The sequence below is a fragment of the Neofelis nebulosa genome, chromosome 1, assembly GCF_028018385.1.
Source record: "Neofelis nebulosa isolate mNeoNeb1 chromosome 1, mNeoNeb1.pri, whole genome shotgun sequence".
NCBI classification, from domain to species: Eukaryota; Metazoa; Chordata; class Mammalia; order Carnivora; family Felidae; genus Neofelis; species Neofelis nebulosa.
In genome coordinates this window covers 238,243,482-238,267,100 of record NC_080782.1, presented here as the reverse complement: position 1 = coordinate 238,267,100, position 23,619 = coordinate 238,243,482, and the positions used below count along the sequence as shown (strand labels likewise).

The 23,619-nt window shown below is 47.5% G+C and overlaps 1 protein-coding gene across 1 annotated transcript; it reads right to left on the bottom strand.

The window, feature by feature from the left end:
• Positions 1–10,682: 10,682 nt before the first annotated feature.
• Positions 10,683–15,501, bottom strand: SHISA2 (shisa family member 2). Its single transcript, XM_058689500.1, has 2 exons — positions 15,049–15,501; positions 10,683–11,347 (listed from the first exon to the last, which is right to left on the bottom strand). The coding sequence occupies exons 1-2, from the start codon at positions 15,380–15,382 to the stop codon at positions 10,794–10,796; spliced, it is 888 nt and encodes a 295-aa protein (XP_058545483.1). The 5' UTR covers positions 15,383–15,501; the 3' UTR covers positions 10,683–10,793.
• Between the last annotated feature and the right edge of the window lie 8,118 nt (positions 15,502–23,619).

Sequence of the window (23,619 nt, the reverse complement as noted above, 5' to 3'; positions counted from 1 at the left end):
TTAAGTCTCATTTGACTTAAAACTCTTGTGCTGACCTAACACACCTTGCCCGTGGCTGGGGGCCCCCGTGGTTGTCACCGTTGCTTTCCAAATAGCCTTGAGGTGGGGGGGGGGGGGTGTGTGTGTGTGAGTAGCTGCTGTGAGCCGAAGTAGAACATCCCTTTAGTCACGAGCAAAGCTGTTAATGTCATTTCTCCCCCCTTCCCGGTGTCCTTAAGCAAGCTGCCTGCAAATCACTTCCAAAGATGGCTGCAGGAGTAGCCCTTGGATTCGGTTTACTATTGCATTTAAAACTGCACAGAGGGGAGAATAGTGGGGCTCGGGGAGACCCTTACGCAGCGGTAAAAGAAACCACCTCTAAGTGAATTTCTTTAATACTTGGGCTGGAGAATGTTTTAACGGAATCTCACTTTCCGGTCTACGTGGTGAAGAGCCCCCATGGGCTGGCTGCCGACGGCAGGTCCCCAGGAGCTGGGAGCTGAGGATGCCCCACACGCCCCCTGCACGAGGGAGACCCACTCGCACATGCAGGAGGCCCCTGGGCCTGTGTGCGCAAAGCTCACGCATGCGCGATCACGCACGCCCCTCAGCTCTGCGGGAGAAGACGGAGCGGACACAGACAGACATGAACGCTAAAGAAGAAACTCCCTTCTCAAACTTGAGAACGTAGCAAAGCAGGGGAGACGATGCCACGGGAAGGGTACGAGGGCTTGACGCAGTGCTCACGCGAGGAGACGAGAGAAAAGCGGGCAACCGTGTGTGCTAAAGGGAGATGTTGGCAGGGCTCTACCGGCCCACCTGACCAGACAGCTGGACGTTTGAGAACCTGGGGACTTTACTGCTAAAAGGCCGAGGCCCCCGCTCCCAAAGAAGGGCCTCCAGCGGCCAGCAGAGGTGGGAGAGCACTGGGCGGCCCAGGTCAGGTGTACTCCTGCCCTGGCTGACACCAAGCAAGGCCGGCTAATGATCTTGAGCTCTGCCCATCCCAGGCAGCTGCAGCTGGGAGGGCTCTCAGACGCCCTTTCTCACGGCCCTTCGGAATCCGAGCCGTTTCCCAACACAGGTGGGGGGGGGGGTGTCGAGACGCAGTGGACAACCACACCGAGTCCCGGCCTCACGGAGCTGACATCCCAGTGGGAGAGACGGACCGTAAACAAAAGAACGTATAATCTGACACCGGGTTCTGCAGCATAGATGGTGTCTTAGCTTGGGCTGCTGCAGCAAAACTACCATCGACTGGGGGGGCTTAGAAGCGACGGATATTTATTTCTCATAGTTCTGGAGGCTGGAAGATGGGAGATCTAGGAATGACTTCAGCAAGCCTAACGTGTGGGGAGAGACGCGTGCCTTTCAGAAGTCACGTGTTCTGTGGACGATGTCCACGTGGGGCTCCTCACTCTACAGCAAACCAAAGGCCACTGACACGCATCGAACACCACCGCCTACAGTGCCCTCCAAAGTGACTTACCGCCGTGACGTCCTAACACAGTTCTGACTCATTTTCTAGTAATCGTAGAGACGGATGTGGGCTTCAATACGACTGGTCAAGCACAGTGTTTATATAACCACGTTGTGAAAAAGAGAAGTCAGTGAATCAAATGAGTTTCTGACACTTCTCAGGAAAAGACTGCTGAACGAATACTGACCCTTAGTCAACAAAGGATCTTTGTGTCCCAGTACATCTTGCGTTAGACATACAATTTCTTAAAATTAATACAAAGGTATTGTGCTGGCTTAAAAAAAAAAAAAGAAAATGAAAACTAATAAAAAATAAACGAAGAGTGATCACCCCAGATTACTCTCCGCCTTCCAATTTATTGTCAGGAGAAATGGTTTTAAGAGGATTCCAGTGATTTCAAACTTTTGCCACCCTCACATAGTTATGTTGGGCCAAATATTTCGAGTCAACCTGTGACCAAAGTCTAGACAGAAGCTGCAGATATCATTCTCACAGAGGTCACCATGGGTCCAAGAACAAAGCCAACAGGACCAACATTCTATTCTGTCTCTGGTATTGTTAACTGAATGGCCATTTGAAATTTTTTGTAAGCAAAGAAGAATCTGTGTGCCACTCCAAATAAAGTCAAGTTATATTGGATGCTCCTTTTCAAGAAGTAGGGTATTGCCTTGGCCTAAGGAGGATTCAGCTCATTCAATTCCTTTTGAAAGACTTAACATCTTTATGGCCAAATATTTTTTTCTACCTCCGCAAGTGTTAACAGCATGTGCACTGCATGCAGGCATTGTGCTGGGTGCTGAGGAGTCATTTAGAGCTGTAGAAGTCTTGGTGTCTACCCTTGAGAAACTCGCTAAGGGGACATGTACACAATTCAACATGGCCCCGGGCAGCATGACACAAGGGTACCAGCAAGTGCTGTGGGAACAGGGAACAAAGAGGAATTACACCCAGCATGTGTGCAAGGAGCAGAGAGCAGCACTGTCCCCTCCCTAATCTCTACTGCTCTCAGTTCTTATAGCCCAGTCTCTCAGGGTTATTGGATGACATGAAAAACAGAGGAACGACAAAGGATCCCAGTAGAATGTGGCTAGATGAGGTGGGTTTTTTTTTTAATTTTTTTTAATGTTTATTCATTTTTTTTGAGAGAGACAGAGCATGAGTGGTGGTGGGGTGGGGGGGTGGGCAGAGAGAGAGGGAGACACAGAATCCGAAGCAGGCTCCAGACTCCGAGCTGTCAGCCCAGAGTCCGACACAGGGCTCGAACCCATGAACTGTGAAATCATGACCTAAGCTGAAGTCAGACACTTAACCAACTGAGCCACCCAGGCGCCCCTAGATGAGGTTTTAAAGATAGTTTAAAATTTAACCAAAAAACCCTACTTACATAAAACCAGAGCTTCTGGAAAGCAGCCTACAGAACCAACACCACCTCGGGAGAAAGCTGAGGTGGCCGGCCCTGTCGCATTATGTCACTTAATCTGCACAACTGCCCTGTGAGTGGATGACACGATGAGTCTCATCTTAGCCAACTGAGGTTACACGAGGTTTCCTGACTTGTTACCTACTTGTCAGGGATGGACGAGGGATTCGAAAACAACTCCCACCTCCTCCCAAGCCCATCCTTTACGTCAAAGGACCATGCAAAAGACGACTGCAAAGTCCCCAGAAAATGCAGCTGTCCAGGGAACTCTGTTAAACCCAACTCCCATGGAACGTTTAGTTTCTATTTTTGCCTTGAAATGAGACGTATGAAGAACTCTGAGTTCAGTCACCGACTTGATACACAGCTGTCCTAAGTAGATGAATACATTTGCAACATCCATGTCAGAAAGATGAGGAAAATCCTAAGAGTTATCCGGCTACAAGGCATAGTGTCAGCTTGAAAGATGCCGGTTCCTGACTTCTGCCCCCTCCCTTCCAATGCTGCCATCCGATGCTCTGGGGGGCGGCCGCACCCCTTACCCTTTGCCCACTGGCCATACTAGGCTCTGCCAACAGGGGGCGCTAGAGGGAGCCTGAAAGGTTGGGGGAGCAGAAGGGCAAAGATCTGCCCGTCCACTGCCTTGTCTGTGACCACAGATACAGCACCAGTTTCCAGCTTTTAAAAAAAAAAAAAAAAAAAAAAAAAATTGGCATTTCCTGGGGCACCTGGGTGGCTCAGTCAGTTAAGCACCCAACTTCAGGTCAGGCCATGATCTCATGGTTCATGGGTTCGAGTCCCATGTCGGGCTCTGTGCGGACAGCTCGGAGCCTGGAGCCTGCTTCGGATTCTGTGTCTCCCTCTCTCAGTCCTTCTCTTGCTCATGATGTGTCTCTCTCTGTCTCTCGTAAATAAATATTAAAAAAAATTTTTTTTAACTGGCATTCCCAGAATGGGCTGCATTGTGTCCCTGGGGGTACCGGTCAGCAAGTGCTGCCTCTCTGAGCGGACAGGGCCCTTCCTTCAAGCCCTGGATTCTAATACCCCCAACTTCTTCCCTTTGTTCCTTTGGCCTTAGGGATAGTAACTGCCTCAGGCAATCATCAGCTCCGCATTGCCTCAGTTTCCCCTTTTGCTCTTTCAGTGCCCTAGCGCCCGTTTAACCAATTCCTTTCACAAATTCTCTGTTAAAAATAACCGGTATGACACTGGTCGTATCTACTAAGGCAAACATCCATATATCTCCTATGACACAGCACTTCCTGTTCTGAAACTCCACACAAGAGGGCTGAGGGCTCGTGTTCACCAAAACACCTTTAAAATGTTCCTAACCGCCCCAAATGGAGAGTAACCCAAATGTCTGTCAACAGTAGAGTGGATAAATACAGTGTACGTATGGTATTTCTATATGACGAAATACTACCCAGCGATGAAAAGGAACTGGGGCTCCATTCAACATCAGTCATAACAGTGAGGGAGGGAAGCGTGTGATTCCATTGTTATGAAGTTCAAAACCAGGCAAAGCTAACGTATGGTGATAGAGATCAGAGGAGCCCTTCCCCTTGAGGGGAACTCTCGGCAGGATTCTGTCTCTCTCGACCTTGATGAGAGTTTATTGAGTTGTACATTTAAGATTTGTGTCCTTTGCTGCGTGTCGGTTATAATTCAGTGGAAAATTAAAATGATTCAATTTGTGTTCCTGACCGGACCCCAGTTGGTACAGAGAGATGCCAACTGGCAGACTAGAAAGGTTCTGTAGGTGTAGCTAAACGCAGCAGACATATAGGGAGGAGAGAAAGCCTGTGAATTTACAAAGCAACAGCACAGAGAACTAAGACAGGCCACTTAGGGCATTACAGAGAACAGTACTGATTCGAGGCTCAGAGAAAGCCAGTTCTGTGCACGTCTCTTGGGCAACCTAAAACCATTAGAAATATAGACTAACCCAGATAAAACTGGTCATTGAAACAAAAATAAGGAAAATCTAACATAGTTCTGTTGTAACGATCCATCTATCTGTAGTTGACATATTTTGTCAATATAAATTATGTATTTTTATCAGGCAGGTTGAAAATATCTGAAAAGAAATTAAATTATATGTGTACTATAAACACCTCGTAGATGCCACTATGTTATATTCTTTATCTCCGCACCGACCCTAGGAGGTGGGTGTGGTGGATCTCCTGTTCCAGAAGGCACGCTTGAGCTCAGAGACGTGAACGCTCACCATTGGTGTTAGAGGTGGATTCTAACATAGGTCCGTCCGACTCCAGAGGAAGTTCGACAGAACCAGTTCTGGCTGAGACAAGGAAAGCTGAGCGCTGCAAACCAGCTCCAGTTTAAAAAAAAATCAGTCAAGAATTGAGAACAGAGTCTTGGATGAGATAGCCTCACATAATAAGTTATTTCTGTTTCAGATTTTCCTGTGATCATTCTGTACACGTATGTATACACACATGTGGTAATTTTATATACATGTTACAGATGGCAATCAGTCTTCTACAGCTGTTATGTCTCCTCAGTAAATAATGTCTTGTGTAACCTATGATTTTTCTAAATGAAAAGATGGTTGAAACCAAGATGCAAGTTTGATGTTTGAAATCAATCTTAAGGCCGCCACCATAAACTGTTTACCCTCTTTATCATCCCTCGTTTAAAAGCTTTCTTATTTTTTTTAATTTATTTATTTTGAGAGAGAGAGAGAGAAAGTGCAGGAGGGACAGAGAGAGGGGGAGAGAGTCCTAAGCAGGCTCCGTGCTGTCAGTGTGGAGACCGACTTGGGGTTCCATCCACAAACCGTAAGATCATGGCCTGAACCAAAATCAAGAGTCGGTTGCTTAACTGACTGAGCCACCCAGGTGCCCTTAAACTTCCCATTCTTGACTTGAGTCCAGTTCCTTCGATTGGGGGTGTAAAAGTCGGAGGCATTCTGAAGCTTTAACTGTGAAAGGCACCATGACCCCCACACAGCCACCTCCCTCCATAAAATTGTAATTTTACCTCAAAGTTATTCTGTCCTGGTTGCTGTGGGGTTATAGTGAATAGTCAAAAATACTGAACATCTTGGACAGGAGTAACCGTGTCTCTAGGGGTTTATTCTTCCATTTTCACTGATAAAGGATTCTATCCAAGAAGAACAGAGGGCAAAGAAAATCAAGGGCAAATCATGCACTACGTAAGAACTGTTTACCTAGCCCATCTTCAGTTTTCAGGAAAAGAGGTAATAATTTCTAACCCTTTGTCATCTCTCACTGACTCAACCTCTTCAAGGCACTTGAAGCACAGTAACATGCATGTTTTCAATTAAGAAAAACATTTCAGAAGGCAAAGAAATTTTCTGTGTAAGTATCTTAGAATGAATGGGCTGAATGAAAATAGCTGATCTCCGGCTCTTAAAAAAAAACAACAACAAAAAAAAAAACAGAGAGAAAGGGTGAGGGGTAGCAGGGTGGAAATGTCCTCACGGCTCTACCAAATAAGAAGGAAAAGAAAAGGAGGATTAAGGTTGAGTGATGAGAAATGGTGTTCTCATTTGCATGCATGATTTATTCCTCCTGGCAATATTTAGGCTGCTCCTTTTAAAAAGGAAAGGGGCTCTCACTCTTAAAAACTGAGAACAAACTGAGAGTTGATGGGGGTGGGAGGGAGGGGAGGGTGGGTGATGGGTATTGAGGAGGGCACCTTTTGGGATGAGCACTGGGTGTTGTATGGAAACCAATTTGACAATAAATTTCATATATTGAAAAATAAAAATAAAATAAAATTTAAAAAGCTCTAAAAGTTGGGTCTAAAAGTTCAGACCCACTCCCCGGGCTCCCAGGCCCTTCCCTGGGCAGGCCCCGGGGAGCCCACACACTTCCCTGGGTTGTCAAAGCCACAGCCACCACCACCCCCTGCCTTGAGCTTCCTCCACTCGAGATTATATGCTTGCTCACGCGCTTTCTTTGTGTCCTACTCAAGAGGCAAGGGAAATCAGCAGAATGGGGAAGTGATCGCATGTTTTAAAATCCTAGAAAGTCCCCTCAGCCCTTACATTATTTACTTAGCGGCAACTCAGCAAGATCTAGTAGGGCCGGCCCGGTTCCCGGGCTGCTTGTTTTCCATCCTGATGACTGACAGGGTTCGTCAGATGTCTGGGCCTGCCCGTCGTAACCCCTCTCCCCAAACTGCGCCAAGCTTCGCCAAGCACATACCTCGAGTCGAGGCCTGCGGTGGACAGTGCAGGCGAATACACACTGTACATCCTAATGCTGCAGTTTGGACGGGAGGAGGCCCGGGCTAAGTTAGTGGGAAGTCTTGATTCTGAAGGCCCTTAAACAGAAACAAGCGCATTCCTTTTAAGCACTTAAAAGGCTTAATTAAGCAACTAAAAGCTAGCATTCTGTGTATTCATTTAAATGACTTGAGTGACTCACGGAGAAGACGTGTGGCAGACATAATGTGAATTTGCGGGAAACAGAGCCTTTACCACAATCCAGGAGTATGTGCGAGTGCTGTCACGAGGCGGGGGCCAAACCCTTCGCTGTCCCAACTGTTAGCACCACTTTAATTTTTCTCCCCTGGGTCCAGTCCATTTGGGGACATCCGCCCTGACTTTTCCTCCCCAGCTTTTTCCCAATTTTCAAGGTTTCCCCAGGAAATACTTCTGATGGAAACTTAAATTCTAATCTGTATCAAAATAAGGAGAAAAGATCATAGAATTCGTGAAGTTGTGCAAGCCTGAGAAAAAAAGAGCTCAAGGTAAATTCACTATGAGATACTAGCATTTCACAAGGTATTTCACTATGAAATACTAGTCAAGCATCTAGGATCATAATCAGAAGTGGAGCCCTAGCCTGAAGCGGGGAGTATGGCCCAGGAAATATGCCAAACCCACTTGCATTTGTCTCAGCGGTCTTCTAGCCGCTCTGGATGTTGATATTATTGTTAAATTGTAACTTTTCCAGCCATAGCAGGAATGATAGGAGATGAGTAGTTTCCTGGCCCTTCAATGGACAGAAAGAGCTGATTCATTTCTTCCTCCTTACAATCAGAGGGTCTGACCTTCCCACACAGAGGGATACAGGGATACAGTCCCCAGAGCCATCATGACTCAACGCTGAAGGTTTACATACAGAAGAAAATGTACAGCAGCGAACTATTTTCCTATCTGTAACTGCTTTTTTCTTTTTTTTTTCCCCCCAGCACAACTTTAAAATAGTTCTCCTGGGTGCAAATTATACCTTACAGATTCCGATTTCATGCCAGTAAGGAAGGTATCCTTAAACCAGGTATCTGAACCTTTTACTTTGACAGCTAAACATCTCTAGTCTCTATCAAAATTGAAAAGATCTGAGGGTGCGTCCAATGATATTATTTATATTTGGGGGAAGACCAGACAGCACTAAGTGAAGAACTCATTTCGTTTATTAAAGCGCATTTTTGCTTTAATCATATTTAGTACTATGTAGAAAGGAAGGAAAAGTTACACAATTTTAGAGAAGCTGGCACTGTATGTTTTAAAAAAAAAAAAAAAGGCTGTTAAAAATGTCACAGAGGGACTCCTTCCTGCATCAGGTTAAGGATGGACTAGATTAGGGGTTGGTGAGCTAAGACCAATGGCCAAACCTAGCCCACTGCCTCATTTTTACGGCCCGAAAGTTTAGAATTGTTTTTACACTTAGAAGTTATTGAGAAAAAAAAAAAAAAAATCAAGTATTTTGTGACATGTGAAAATCGTATGAAATTCAAACATCGGTGTCCATCAGTGAGGTTTTATTGGAACATGGCCATACTCCTCTGCTGTTTTGTGATAGTGGCAGAGTTGAATAGTTGGTAGAGACCATCTGGTGTGCAAAGCCTAAAGGATTTACTCTCTGGCTCTTTCCGGAAAAAAAAAAAAAGAAAAAAAGTTTGCCAATCCCTAGGCTGAGTGATCTGAGGTCCTTTTCACCTCCAAGCTTCTAGGAAGTTTACTTCTTAGATAACCCAGAATCCTCCATCAAAGACAATGTGTGGAACATACATGAACCTGATTAATACCGTAATCCCAAAGACTCTCTTTTGTGTCAATACTCACAGAACGTACATAGAAACTTCCAAGACATTACTTTTAAAGGTACGCTCTTGGTTCTAGAAAGCAATTCTTTATAATTTTTAGCAGTTTTATCACATTAACAAGTTTAAAAGACCATCCGAAGAGTTACCAAGTAAAACAAAAATGAAAAAAAAAAAAACCCAACTCCCTTGGAATTCATACCATAAAATATTTATTAATAAGTAAAAGGATTCCCCTGCCTTTGTTATTAAAAAATTTTGAGCATCTTCGTGGATACCAATTGCCAACAATGGTTTTATATCATTCAGTCATGAGAGAGAGACAGAGAGAACAGAGAGAGAGCTGAGCAAAAAACAGGGTAGACAGAAAATGGATGGATAGTTGGATATATAAACTATCGACATTAAATATAAATGTGTGAAAGACCATACCTTACAAATGGTTTGTTTAATTGCAAATCTTGGTTGTGCCATCAGATGGAAATACAGTTGCACATACTTAAACTTACTTCTTTTAAGCAAACAGTACAGATTCACTTGAATTTCATAACTCAGAACATTAGTAATGAATACAGTGCTTGTTGAGGACTACAAGAGAGAGGAAAACAAAAACTAACTGTGAGGGAAGAAAGGCAAGATCTCTTTGAAAAGCTTTTCTCTTGACTCAGTAGTCCCCCCCGCCTGAAAAATAAGCCATTCTGATAACAAGAGTATGAAAAGCCTCATGATTTGCAAAGTATATTGTATTTGTGGTTTAAATTTCATCCCAAGTCTCAGATTATGGCTGAGAAGTTATACGAAGTATCGTTGTAAAGCATTTCTTTGAATTTTTATAGGAAAACAAGAAAATGTTTTATCAGATCTAGGCAGAAATGCTGATCTTCATTTATAACAGTAATTACCCGCACACGGTACCATATAGACATGGGGATCCGAAAACCGAATAGAACAAAATGCCAAGCCATGCCACACAGTAAAATTCCAACTCACTTGGAGAAGTAGCAGGTGGTAACTTATGATTTCAATATAAAATCATCTAATTACGTCTTCTCAGATGTCACTATAAAGTCAGAAAATTAGATGATACGATCAGGAATGAGATGAACGGTTGTATTACTACACCACCCGCTACTTAAAAGATTAAAATAGTCCCAGAGTTCTGAAATGTCATTAGTTAAGTAACTATACAATTTCTTTCAGTCTCTTTTTAATGTAGAAAATCACTTTGTAATAAGATCTCTACACAAGGTAAAAAAGCACAAAATAGACCAAAAAAAAAAAAAAAAAAAGCACAAAAATAGACAAAATATATCTATCTTTTTACAATGAAATTAAGATGTGCCTGTGAAACACTGAGATCAAGGACCCAGCTCAGGGAGTTCGAACTGGATCTCCTTTTATAATAATTCTGTCTTTACATCTTCCCCTGAACCTTGGATGCTTATAAAACTCTTACCCAGGTAAAAGGGAGGGAACAGGTATTCCGATCTTGGACAGTAAGAAACAAAAAAGAAATAATCGCAAGGATACAATAGAAACCCTCAATCTGTCCGTTCACAAAATCCTTCCGGCAGTCGTACCTCAAGGGCCCTTACGGCCTCAAGTGTCTGTCACACAACCACGGGCAACAACACGGGCATCTCCAGATGATGCTTTTTTCCCCCGTCATAAATCAATCACACCCCGGGACGAAACCACATCCAGAAAGGCTAACGTGGAAAGAGACGTTTTCGTACGGCTGGGGGCAAACGAAGCCATCCAAGAGAATCGGGCCGTCCACACCAGCCACACGGGCGGACTTCCACTTAGAGAATTCTTCCCGCATCCCCGGCCTCCCCGTGCTCCTGTCCCGTGCAGGAACCCGGCGGGCACCCTGAGCTACACGGTCACAGCTGGGTACATCTTCTGCTCGCTGTTGGTGTGGGGGAAGGGGGCTTGGATCTTCCGGTAGCCCGTCTGCAGGCTGTCCAGGAAGGGGGGCACAGGAGTCATAGGCCCCGAGTCGTGCTGCACCGCGTACCCCACGTAGGGGGGGTGCAGGAACTGCCCTTGATGGGGCACGATCTGGGTGGCCTGCTGACAGTTCAGCACGGAGAAATTTGTGGGCATGTTGACATACACGTTGTTCATGGTCCCCTCGGGCAAGCAACAGTTGGTCTGTGACCTCGTTGGGGGCGCCCGGGCCCCCGAGTTGGCGCTGGAGCTGGAGCTGGCAGCCGTGCTGGACTGGCGGGAGGACGACCCTCGCGAGGTGCTGGCACTGGGGATCATGGGGATGGTCTCCATCAGGCGGCTCCCTCCGGGGGCGCGGCTCTGCTGGGGCTCCTGCTTCGGCCGGAGACACCTGCAGCAACACGCTGCCACCAGTGACCCCAAGATGATGAAGGCGACGAAGACGGACCCAACGATGAGGAACGGTACGTAGATGGGGACTGAAGGATAAAAACCGGATCATCGTTTACTGTAAGAACGCAGTAAAAATCAGCGCTTGGAGTTAAGTGCGCCACGCCCATACCTGGACCCGAAGGACCCAGGCTGGGCCAGTCTCTACTTTCTAGCGGCCCATAGGATGCCCGGTCCCTCATCAAGTATGCAGGGAGGGCGGTAGGGCCCTGTAGGCGGACCGGCCCCCAAAGCAAAACTGTTAACGTTCACAGCTGAGGCTCACCAACTGCAACACTGAGACGAATGTCCAATTTAGCAAAAATAGGAATTGAATGTTTTGAGACTTCTAAAATTCCTACAGTAACTGAACTGCCTGAACTTAAGTCTGCCCTAACAGATACTTGTCGGATCTGCATAGAAATGAATTAAATTTCTGGGGGTGGCTCAGTCAGTTGAGTGTCCGACTTCAGCTCAGGTCATGATCCTGTGGGGTTTGTGAGTTCGAGCCCTGCGTCGGGCTCTGTGCTGATGGCTCGGAGGGCCTTCCACTCTCTCTCTCTCTGCCCCTCCCCTGCTCGCACTCTGTCTCTCTGTCTCTCTCTCTCAAAAATAAACATTTAAAAAAAAGTTTTTTAATATTTTTAAAAAAGAAATGAATTAAATTATTTAAGAGTGGTTCCCCCCCCACACACACCCCCTGGAAGTTATGTTCTTTGCAGACTTCTCTTGCCATTCTTGAGCTGTTATTTTTTTCACAGGCAAGTAAATCAAAAACTTAGGTCTAGCCACAGCCGTTTCCAAATCTGTAACACAAGGCACAGGGGTCATCAAAGAAGGGTAAAAAAAGAACAAAAAACCAAATACAAAAAACCACCACACACACTTGCCTCGCTGAGGGCTGGTCCTTGGGCCGTGGCCCCCCCACCCCCACCCCCCGTGGGCTCTGGATGGTGGAAAGGTAACGTGACTCGCAATAAAGGGAAGCTATTCCAGACACGTGCAGGTCAGCATGAAACAAGGTACCGAACAGAACAAATGTTGGGAGCAACAGGACATCTGTTCCAGGGAGAAGGGCAGCCCCCATGATCAAGAAGGGACCCAGGCAGGGCCAGGGTGGCTGGAGTAGGGCAGTTACACCCGCAGTTAACAACACTGGGTTCTGTATGAAGAACTCCAGGGAAAGCCTGCAGACCGTGGAGCGGTGTGCATCGTATTTAACGAGTAAGGTTGCTTCTGAAAAATAACGTACAAGCGGAAAATAAAAAGCCTTCCTCAAGTTGGCAGTGAGTTCCATTTTTACACTGTTGTACTGAGAACAATCTTTTGGAAGCTCTGGGGATGGCACTCCAGGACTTTCAGCAGCTAGATGCAGGCTGCCGGGGACGGAGAATCAGGAGACAGGAGGCTGGACGGTGCTTCAGAGCCACTTTGGAATTCTACCCCGTGTCACCGAGAATCTGTTTTCTGATGGGCTCCTGCCTGTCGCCTTGGCTTTTCGATTGGAAAATACAGAAGGACAGGGACTAGGGCTCGCTGGTCTCGGCAAAGCCTAGAGCACAGGGGTGCAGGGCAGCACTTGGGAAGAAGCCCAGCTCTGAGACTCCTCAAGTCAGTGTTATTAGAAGACACTGCCACACGGAGTCCTGGAGGAATGATGCCTTGTTAAGTAAAACGTACTTTATAGGAAGGTCCCAAAGGCTGACCTCTGAAGACTTCCTAAACCTTCAGTGCTGAACACTGTATTTATGTCGCACCCCGGCAGCACGTAGAAACACTTGCTACAGAGTTTGCAGCGCAGAGGGTTTTCAGATGAGGGTGCTGTTCTAACAGCATGATCTCTTCAGCCCAGCTACGACGGACCGGAGCAGTGGACGCTGGGCTTTTCCGTATGCACGTTATAATTACCTCATTCTCTAAATTAGAATACCAGCCCTAAATGGGTTCTTGGGATGTAAACAAATAAAAGCAAAAAAAAAAAAAAAAAAAAAAAAGAATACTCCAGACATCACAGCAGAAACTAGCTGAGTTCAGTGTAAGTCCACAGAATGAGTTTTGGGGAGAAAGAATTGTTTTCCTTCCAGGATTTTTCACGGGGGGTGTAAATAACCACACAGAGGTAAAGAACGCAGTGCTCCCATAAAGCCTGGGCACAGCCTGATTAGGCATGTTGACCGTTTTGACTGCAGAAGAGAAGTCAGGGGAACAGAATGTTTAGGAAAAAGGATTTAAAAGAGTGAAGGAGGCGTCCACCTCGCAAGAAACCAGCCGCCTTCTGGTCTGTCCAAAGTCAACCCAACTTTTTTTTCTAAACTTTTTTTTTTTAATGTTTGCTTATTTTTGAGAGAGAGAGCGCAAGCTGGGGCAGAGACAGAGGGAGACACGGAATCCAAAGCAGGCTCCAGGCTCCGAGCTGTCAGCACAGAGCCTGATGCGGGGCTGGAACCCAGAAAGTGTGAGATCATGACCTGAGCCAAAGTCGGACGCTTAACCGACTGAGCCACCCGGGCGCCCCTCAACCCAACTTTTTAGAGGTCACTCATGAGCCCAACTTAGCAGATACATCAAGGCAGCAGTTCCGTCTTTGGCTCCTTTCTCAAGGCTTGCTTCCCCAGTCACACGCCCTGCAACAGTGAGCTGGAGCTTTAAGATGGCACCTTTTCTGGAACTACCCTCAGTTCTCGGCTCTTCAGACTCAAGGCAGCGGGACTAGAGGAGTAGCTTGCTAATAAAATGCTCGACTGCAAAGGGAACAGCACTGAAGAGAGCTGCCTCTTACCAGGCCCAGGAGACAGTTCTGGAAACACAGGGGCCACTCAGTGCCAAACAAAGCTCAGGTAGCTTAAATCCCCGCTCGGGGCGCTGCTAAAAAGTCCTCAACATAACCAGCTGCAGAAAACCGAGGAGACGTCCATTCTGTGTTTGCCATCCGACCTCCACCTCTACCCTGGTGCTAAATCCTCCCTCCCGTACGTGGGCGGAGACCCTCAAGGGAGGTGGTCTGGAAGGTTTCTGAAGAATGGAGGAAGTGGAACTCATCAAATTCGTTTGTGGATGTGTGCTCTCTCTTCAGCAACTTGAAAAAAAACTATTAATTTGAAAAAACCAAAGCCACGAAGAGCAAGCTTGGGCACGGTTTTAGTATCACACCTACTAAGTCTGACGTGGTAAGAACTGTCCAGAAACCAGAGAGGCCCGGGCCGTGCAGCCAAGTGTTCCAGAGGATTAGAATTCCCCGGTCTGTTAAAGTGCATCACCCACAGGAAAGCCCTGAGGAGCCGCCTGCCTTCTGCGGAGCCTCTATGGACGAAGGGCCCTCGCCAAGCCTCTCGCTGCGGTCGCGCCCTCACCGTTTCCCGGGGTCCCACCAAGACACTCACTCTTACTAGAAGTTAGACCTATGGAGACAGGAGGCATGGGAGAGGGTTTCAGAGGTCCCCGGCCAGGAGGAATGCGGGGCTGTCTGCACCCCACGCTGCCTTATGTTTGTGGTTTGCTTCTGAAAATCCAAGCCAAGCTGTTCTTTAGGGGGCAGGTAGGGAAACTGAGGCTCAGGGCAGTGAAGCTTAGCACAAGTTAAGAGCTGCTCCAGGATGCAGACCCCCCCCCGCCCCCCGCAACCTCCTGGTCCAAGCCCTTTTCTGAAATTCCATCGCCCCTAACTCCTCTCGGGTCTCCAGGCTCCCGGGCCCGTGGCGCGCGGGCGAAGCCAACCTTCCTCCCCTCTCGCGCTCCGACCCGCCCGCCCTACCTGCCGAGCCGTCTGGGCCGTCTTTGTCCGCCCGGCCAGGCTCGCCGGCGCCCTGCTGGCGGTCGTTGTCGCAGCCGCCCTGGTCCAGGCGCGCCTCGGCGCTGGAGCAGCAGTAGCGCAGCGCGCAGCTGCCGCAGCAGATGGTGGCGTCGCCGCCGTCGAAGCGCTCGGGGCACTGGAAGCCGATGCGCCAGACGCCCTGCGCGTCCAGCCAGCCGTGGCAGTACTCGCCGCTGGCCCGCGCCCCCGCCGCCAGGAGCGCGGCCAGCAGCAGCTGCAGGAGCGAAGCGGCGTTCCGAGGGGAAGCGGCGGGCGAGCGGCGTCCGCCCCACATGGCACCACCCTGCGCGCGGGCGGCGAGGCTGCAGAAGGCGCAGAGCGGTCTCCGGGAAGTCGCGGCCCCGACGACCAGGCTCCCGGGGCTGCGGCGGCCGGGACTGGGACGCCTTCCGCGGCGCTCTCCGAGCGGGCCTCTCGTCCTCTGCCGCGACGTCCAGGAGCCGACGACGCCGGGCTGCTGGGGCAGGGGTCCTAAGCCATCCCTCCCTCGGCCGGGGCGGGATGCCGCTCGCCGGTCCCCGGGGGCGCTGCCTTGAGAGCGAGCCCTCGCTGATGGAACGCTCTGGGCGCAGAGTCAGAGGGGCCCCGGAGCCGCCGGCCCGCAGCCCCCGGAGGCTTCACCCGCGACGGGAGCCTCCGCACGCATCCCCGAGGGGACGCTCACTCCCGCCGCCGACCTGAAGCCAGGTCGTTGCCGCGGAGGTTCGGCCTCGTGGTCCCGCGCGCAAGTCGGGGAAGCGGCTCCGCTCCTTTACTGCCCTCTCGGGCGGCGAGAAGGGGCCCAGAAAGGTGGCAGCGCGCGCAGGGCTCCGGGCAGCAAGTGCAGCGGCCGGCCGCGCTCAGGCTCCCCAGCCCCGAACTCGGTCCGCATGGCTCCGGGCAGCGCTGCCCTCCGCGGGGCGGGCGGACGGCCGATCCTCCCGGCGCACGCCGGCGTCCAGGACGTGGGCGACGGTCCGGCGCGCCCCCGCCGCGGTCCCGGGAGCCTGCCTGGCTGGCGGCGGCGGCGGCGGCGGCGGCCGCGGCTGCTGCTGGGCGCGGGTCCAGGCGGGCGGCTCGCCCCCGGCTCCCCCGCTCCGCCTCTCCCGCTGCAGCTCGCTCCCACGGGCGCCCGGCAGCCTCCGTCCAGCTCTCCCTCTCCCCCTGGGCGCCGCTTCCCTCGGGAGGGGCGCGCACCGATGGGAGCCTCCCACGGAAGTTTCGGTCCTCCGGGCTGCGGAAGAAGCCGAGGGCGGCAGCCGCCCGCACGCTCACGGCGCCCGGCACCAAGCCAGCTCCGACTGGGCTCGCCGCGGCGCTGCACGGCGTTCTTATTAGGGGCCGGCGGCTCCCCGGGCGCGCATGCGCGCTAGCGCGGGCTTCCCTCCTCCCGGGTACGCCCCGAGACGCCCGGAGCCCTTCACCTTCCGACGCCGGTGGGGCGGCGGGCCGCGCGGGCAAGGACGCGGCTCAAACAAACTGGGCCTTGCTAACGCAGGAACGGCAGTAATCGTAATAAAAGCAAACTGCACTTGCTTATTGAAGATCCTCGTCCTTCCATCTGATTCTCAAGACTTCCCCCGCGAAGGGTTATAGTCACTTCCCATTTTACAGAGGGTGAAGTTGCCGCTCAGATTAAGTGTCTGCCTCAGCTTCCAGCAGCTCGCGTCCTGGCCGCGGCTGGTCACGGGCCACAAGCGTGGACGTGTGTGAAAGCGTTCGCATGCCTGGGGCTGCGCCTGGTGGGCTCCAGGCCTCCACCAGGTGGAATGAAGAGACTTCGGTGAAAGCATTATAAATTTGGCCACTGTCTAGATGACCCGTGTCGAATTTTTTCTTTCCATATTTGGGCGTGGCGATTTACTGGATTTAAGCAGAAAGGTGCCTCTGTTCACCATTTGGCCTTACGGGTGCAGACAGCTGCAGTGGAGAGGAAAACAAGGTTCAGACAGACCAGAAATGCGGCTTTGATGAAGGAGAAATTAATAGCTTCTCCCTTGCGGAAGCTAAAACAACAGGTGCTGATGCTATTAAAGCGGCAGTGATTATTTTTAAAAGAACTAGTGACCCTTCCGACACGGTCTGGAAGTCAGCGGACCTGGTATCTAGGCCCAGCCCTACCAGTAAAGAATGACTGCATTTTCTTGGCCTCAGTTTCTTCGTCTTTAAAGTGGACCATGGGATACGATAACCACCAAGGTCCCTTTCAAGGAGGCGACTGTAGAACACAAGGCAATTTCGTTCACGGCAAAGACACTGCTGTTCAAACAATCGTGGGGCACTTGTGAATGCCTGGTAAAGGCACAGATTCAGACATGGTTGATATCCTTCCACTCTCCCCAACAAAATCAAACGAAAGGAAAATACCTACCCTCTTCTCCCCCGCCCCCCCATCCCAAAGAACACCTCATTCTTTTCACTAAGCCTCTCTCTCCAAGCATTGCGCTTAAATCCATTGTTTTGGGGGAGTTATTTTTAGCTTCATAAAATTATGTATTTTTAAGTTTATTTATTTTGAGACAGAATCCCAAACAGGCCCCTCGCTGTCGGCAGAGCCCCCAACAAGGGGCTCGAACTCACCAACCCAGGGAGATCATGAGCCAAAACCGAGAGCCTGTCGCTTCATCAACTGAGCCACCCAGGCACCCCTAAAATTATGTATTTTAAATGCACCAGCCACCGACTCTTTTTAACCTAATATGTTAACAAAATTTCAATGTGAAATTATTCATTCAACAAAATCACGCTGAAGTCTTCCGGGAAGTGTATGGTCCTCTGTGTTGGGTACTGGGGATGCGTCAGGAAGCCAGACATCATGGACGTTTCCTTCAAACAGAGCTCAAAGTCTCTGGGGTAAAACAAATTGGACAAAGAGACGAAGAATTGAATAGGCAAAGATAATATAAGTATGATAAAAGCTATGACTGGTGGTGTAGGTGTACAGGTTAAGCACATAACCTGAAGGTCAGGAAGGAGGGAAGGTCAAAAAAATCCAGCCCAAGTTCTGGCCCAACTACAAAGCCTGCCCAGCACACTGCTCGTCCCCACAGCGCCTCCTACAGAGGGCCCCGGGACTAACTGTGAGCTCTATACCAATCACCGGGTGCTTAGGTATCATTGTTTTCCAATGGGACCGTAAACTGATTTGGGGGGTGTTCAGAGGGTTAATACTTTACCTTTTTATTCCCCCTTTGGAAAAAATGAATACAAAAGAACTGTACATTTCTCCAGACAGTCCCTATCCCATACCCTTCTTCCACTATCCATTAATCCTCCAAAAACTCTGAGAACTTGTCAGAGTTTATTTACGACGAGAGCGACGTTGCCCATTTCCACATTGGGATTGCTTTGGTGACAGGGTAGGGCCACAGTTTCAATGCAATACGTTTTTCTCAAACAGTTCACAATTTAGTCACCGGCAAACCTGGAAATGCAGAGCTTGGAACAAATTCGTTGTCTTTTCTATTGTTGTGTTCCTTTATTCTTTGAAAATTAAGGAGAGGCCCATTTCGTAGTTACTTTATGTGGTGGTTGATTGACTTCAAGGCTCACATCCTTAAAACATTCTGTTCATTCCTCTGGCTTGTTTTTAGTTTTTCTTTGCGTCTCTAGTATGTCGTATTGAAATTTTATAAGATGAGTTGTCAAATACTTTTTGAGCTTCTCTATGGGAGGTGCTACTGGGGGATGTTAAGTGGGCCTTGTTCCTTTCCATAAGAAATAAAAAGAAATTCCCTCACTGTCCTTAACAGACAGCCTACACTAATTTTACTACTCTCTTCTGAGAAACCATGGCTAGAAATCAGAACATATAGGTAGTAGTAATAGTAATTTATTATAATCAAAACTAAATGTCAGGCAGTCTGCCAAAGTATATTTAAACACATATGAAAGCTTAATTCTATAGACGCTTGCTGGGGAAGTATATTTTCAGATAATTTTGTCTTTCGGTCTGTGCCTGTGTATATGAATAAAATGCAGTTGATTCAAATACAGATTTCTGACATATCTTCAGAAGTACAAGTGGAAAGTCATATAACTAAAGAAATGATTACTTATACCTCTGCTAACTGGAGTTGATATAAATCATATGGAGGTAATCATATTTCGTTTGGCTAGCAGTTCTAAACGCTGCAAAATCTGCAGAGTTTTTCTGCAAGTTTCAGCAAGAGCAGAAGGCTTTTACCATCTGTACACCAGTCAGCAGTCTGTTTAGGAAGAATGGCTTTCACTGGGTTCATTCATTTTTTTTTTCCTCCTCTTTTATAAATAGGAGTAGTATTGAAAATTCACATTTGGTTTACCAGAAGTTCTTTTAAGTTAAAAGTGTTTGTGTTAACAAATGAGACCTCAAACCCAAACAAATATGCTAATTTACATTGCTTTTAATTTTGCCTTGTGGTTACCTAACCTCATCTGAAAATAAAAATGGTCTTAAGGTTTTGAAAACAAACATCTCTCTTGTTGCTTTTAAATTTCTCATCTTTCATCCTCCTATTTTTCCTTGTAATTGATATACTGACTCTCAGAAAAGTAATTTCCATATTTTAAATTCTTTTTTTTCCCTCATCTGTCATTAACTTTAAACATTTGACATACTTCTCTCCCTCCCCAATCCTCACCCCTAACTCCAGAGTTTTAATGAACCATTTTTCCGTTGATTTTGGTATTTACTACTGATATGTTTTCTTTTTGGAAATACAGAGTTACAAACCATCCAGCACTTCTTCCGACAATGCTGGAATATCTGAAAGGGTGGCGTAAACAAAATCAACCTGGCATCCAAAGCCTACAGCAAATATCTGCAAATCATGTAACTGATAAGAGCCTAGTATCCAGAGTATATATATTCAAATCAACAACAGACAAGTGACCCAATTCAAAATCAGGCAAAGGGCTTGAACAGACGTTTTCTCCCATAACCAACAAACGCACGAAGAGATACTCAATATCATTAGTCATTAGGGAAATGCACATCAAAATCACAGTGAGATACCATGTCATACCCGCTAGGATGGCAATAATAAAAATAATAATAATCAGGAAATAACAAGGATTAGAGAGAATGTAGAGAAATGGGAACCCTTGTACCCTACTGGTAGGAATATAAAATGGTGCAACCACAGTGCAAGGCAGTTTGACAGTTACTCAAAAAGTTAGACGTAGAGTTACCATATGACCCTGCAATTCCATTCCTATGTATATATATCCAAAAGAAGTGAAAGTGTATGTCCCTGTATATATTTGTACATAAATGCTCATGGCAGCAATATTCATAATAGCCGACAAGTGGAAACAATCCAACGTCCATCAACTGGTGAACAGGTAAACAGCTTGTGGTATATCCATGTGATTGGAATACTAAGTCACAAAAGGTAGAAAGAACTGATACGTGCTACAACATGAATGAATCTTGAAAGTATTATGCTAAGTGAAAGAAGCCAGACAGAAAAGGTACATGTTGCATGACTCCATTTATAGGAAATGTCCAGAGTAGGCAAATCCAGAGAAACAGAAAGTAGATGAGTGGTTGCCAGGGGCTACGGGGGAGGGAAGAAGGAGAGGGACTGCTTAATGGGTATGGGGTTTCCTGTAAGATTGAAAATGTTCCAGAACCAGATGTGAGCGATAGTTGCCCAACATCGTGAGTGCGCTCAACGTCACTAATGGTAAAAGTTACGTTATGTGTATTTTACCACAGTAAGAATCCAGAACTGAAAGAAAAAGCCTGTGCCCATGAAACTAGCTATCTGCCCATGACGTCACATGAAGGCTCTGAAGCAGGTTCACCAGTTTTAAGTCTCTGTTCTCTTAGAAATGAATAGTGCTGAAAGATAATCAGTTAAGGAGTCCTGTGACACAGCCGGGTACTTCTGAGTAGAATTCTGAACCCCTAGGTTAATGTTGCAAATCCTTTGTTAGAGACTAACTTATATCCCCACCCACGTTCATAGGCTGAAGCCCTCATCCCCAGTGTGACTGTCTTTAGAGCCAAGGGCCTTTAGGGAGATGATTAAAGGTCACAGGAGAATGGGCCCTAATCCAATAGGACTGGTACTGGTGTCCTTATAAAAAAAGGAAGAGACCCCAGGGATGGATGTGCACAGAGGCATGACCATGTGAAGACACGGCAAGGAGGCGGCCATCTGCAAGCCGAGGAGAGAGGCCTTGGGTCAAAAATCTCGCCAGCGCTTGATCTCAAACTTCCAGCCTCCAGAACTGTGAGAAATACTTTTCAGTCGTTTCAGCCTCCCGGTCTGTGCTATTTTGTTGAGGCAGGAGAACAGACTGGTGTACCGTGTTCTGCCCAGTCCCTTCAGCCTAGAACACCAGGAATGCCCTAAGACAACCGCGAGGGCCTCCTGAAAACGCAAGGCAGCTTGGATCCGAGCTCTACCTACGGACCAGAGAGGAATGACTTGAGGTGACAGGGATACGCCCTAAAAACAGTGTGACAAAACCGCAGGTCCATCTAGAATAAGCCACAGTAAATGCGTGCTGATTCAAAATGGTAGGAAGATAGAGTCCAACTCTTCGCCAAAGTGGATTATCACACAGATCTGGTTTCAGTTTACCCCCAGAACCCTTTATTTGTGTCTCTACTGATGTAACTGGAATTATGGTTCTTTGGTCTTCCTTTCTAGGCTGTGAATCCTTGAAGGCAGAAGTCAAATCGTACTCACCTTTGAGTTCCCACCGTGGTGGGTGTGGAGTAGGCTCAGTCTACCCAGTCAATAAATGTTTACTGAGCGTGTGTGTGTGTGCCAGGCACAAAAATACTCGATATTGAACTGAAGCGTTAATTGTAAGGAATTTTAAACCTTACCTAAATAGTAAAGGCGTCCTGAGTATAGAAACTTGGATATGAAGTATCTGGGAAGATTAGGCTAAAGAGAAGTGGTGCTCAGGTGAAAATCCTGGCGCAGTGAGTTCAGAGGGAGAGAATTCCCAGCCAGAGACTCGCGTGGCCTCACCTACGCAGACTTAAGGTGAGAGACATTTTGCAACGAGAGAAGATGCAAGAAAGGGGCAAGCTGTGCTTGGATGTCACCACGTGAAAATCGACACGTAAGCCGCCCACGGGATTGGTGCCAGCAGTCTTCACGGGTGGCAAGGGTAGCTCCGTTGTGCCGCCGTCGGTGGTCTTGACGTTGCCTCAGTGCCAGGTTTGGTTGGGGCAGTGACGGCCCAGCACCTGCTGCAGACGCGAGGGGCATCGCTTCTGTCCTCTGCGTCTGAGAGCCAGCGGTGGCAGGAGGAAACTGCACCCGCCTCGGGGTCACCAGAAGAACGAGTTTGAGAAGGGGACGCTCTGCGGGGGGATTCTCACAACTAAGAAGAATCTCTGGGTCCGGTACGGCTCCTCCCTGCAGAGCAAGAGAGGGTGAAGAAACGTCTAATCTCGTTATGTAGCCCGGAATTCTGTCGTTTCATGTCCAGGCTAAGGAACTAGATTCCTTGAATATAATTTCCTATTGTTTATGAAAATAATTCAGGAGGCACTCTGGATCACAGGTTCCTTGGGATTGCACGTTATTAAGATCATCGTTTTTATGACCGGGTCACAGGAGGAAAAAAAAAAAGCCCATTTATCCTGGGTGTTTAGATTTGATGTAAATAGGAATTTCCTTCATCAAAGCTGCTTCACCAGTCTCCTGGTAAAAACATAAAAAGATAAAAGGACCACTGTGCTGCTTATTTTAGCAGAAACGGAATGATGGAATTCACAGCGCAGCCTCCCGGTAATTATCCTTGTCCAAAGACTTCAACTTTTCTAAACCAAGCCCTCCCCCGTTTTATGGCTTCGACCTTCTTTTTGTACCTTTTGAATTCGTAAGAGACTTTCTTTGGCTTTTGCAAGAAGTCAATCTCTCAGGAAACAATTGAATTAAACTTCCTATTTGTTTAAAAGTCCTTGGGTAGTGGTTCACATCTGCATTTCCTCAAAATGTCTCCATTGGAAGAATAAAGAAAGAATGTTCTGCATTGTGTAGTATTCAAATGAGCAGAAAAATGTGTAATGAGTTCCATATCCTACAAACCTTAGCGTCCTGATAACACCTTAAGACTTGTTAAGTATTTCAGACCATTTCACAGCCTTACAAAACTCAAACATTTCTTGCTGGATATTGTAAGTTCTTATGTAATGTAACAGGTGCCTGGAGAGTCTCCAGTTTACTAGCCTTCATTTCTTAATTAGAAAGAAAGTGTTGTTTTCCTTTTAATGTTTTCATGTTAGAAAATATACTTGAATAGCTATAAGACCGAAGCCCAATCAGTTAATAACTACTATTTATTGAGCGTCTGGTATTGAGTGTCAAATATTGTGCTAAATTCTTCGATATCATTATAGTGTCTCTTCTAATGAATGTGTTATTAATAAGCTAAAAAAGGTTTAAATTCATCCACTTTTCTAAAATGTCCTAATGAGTTAAAAAAGAAAGCCTATGCAGAATGTCATCCAATTAATTTAATACAAGCATCGTTAGTATTCCTTTCCCAGCTTTTATTTTCGATGAACCAGTTTCTAAT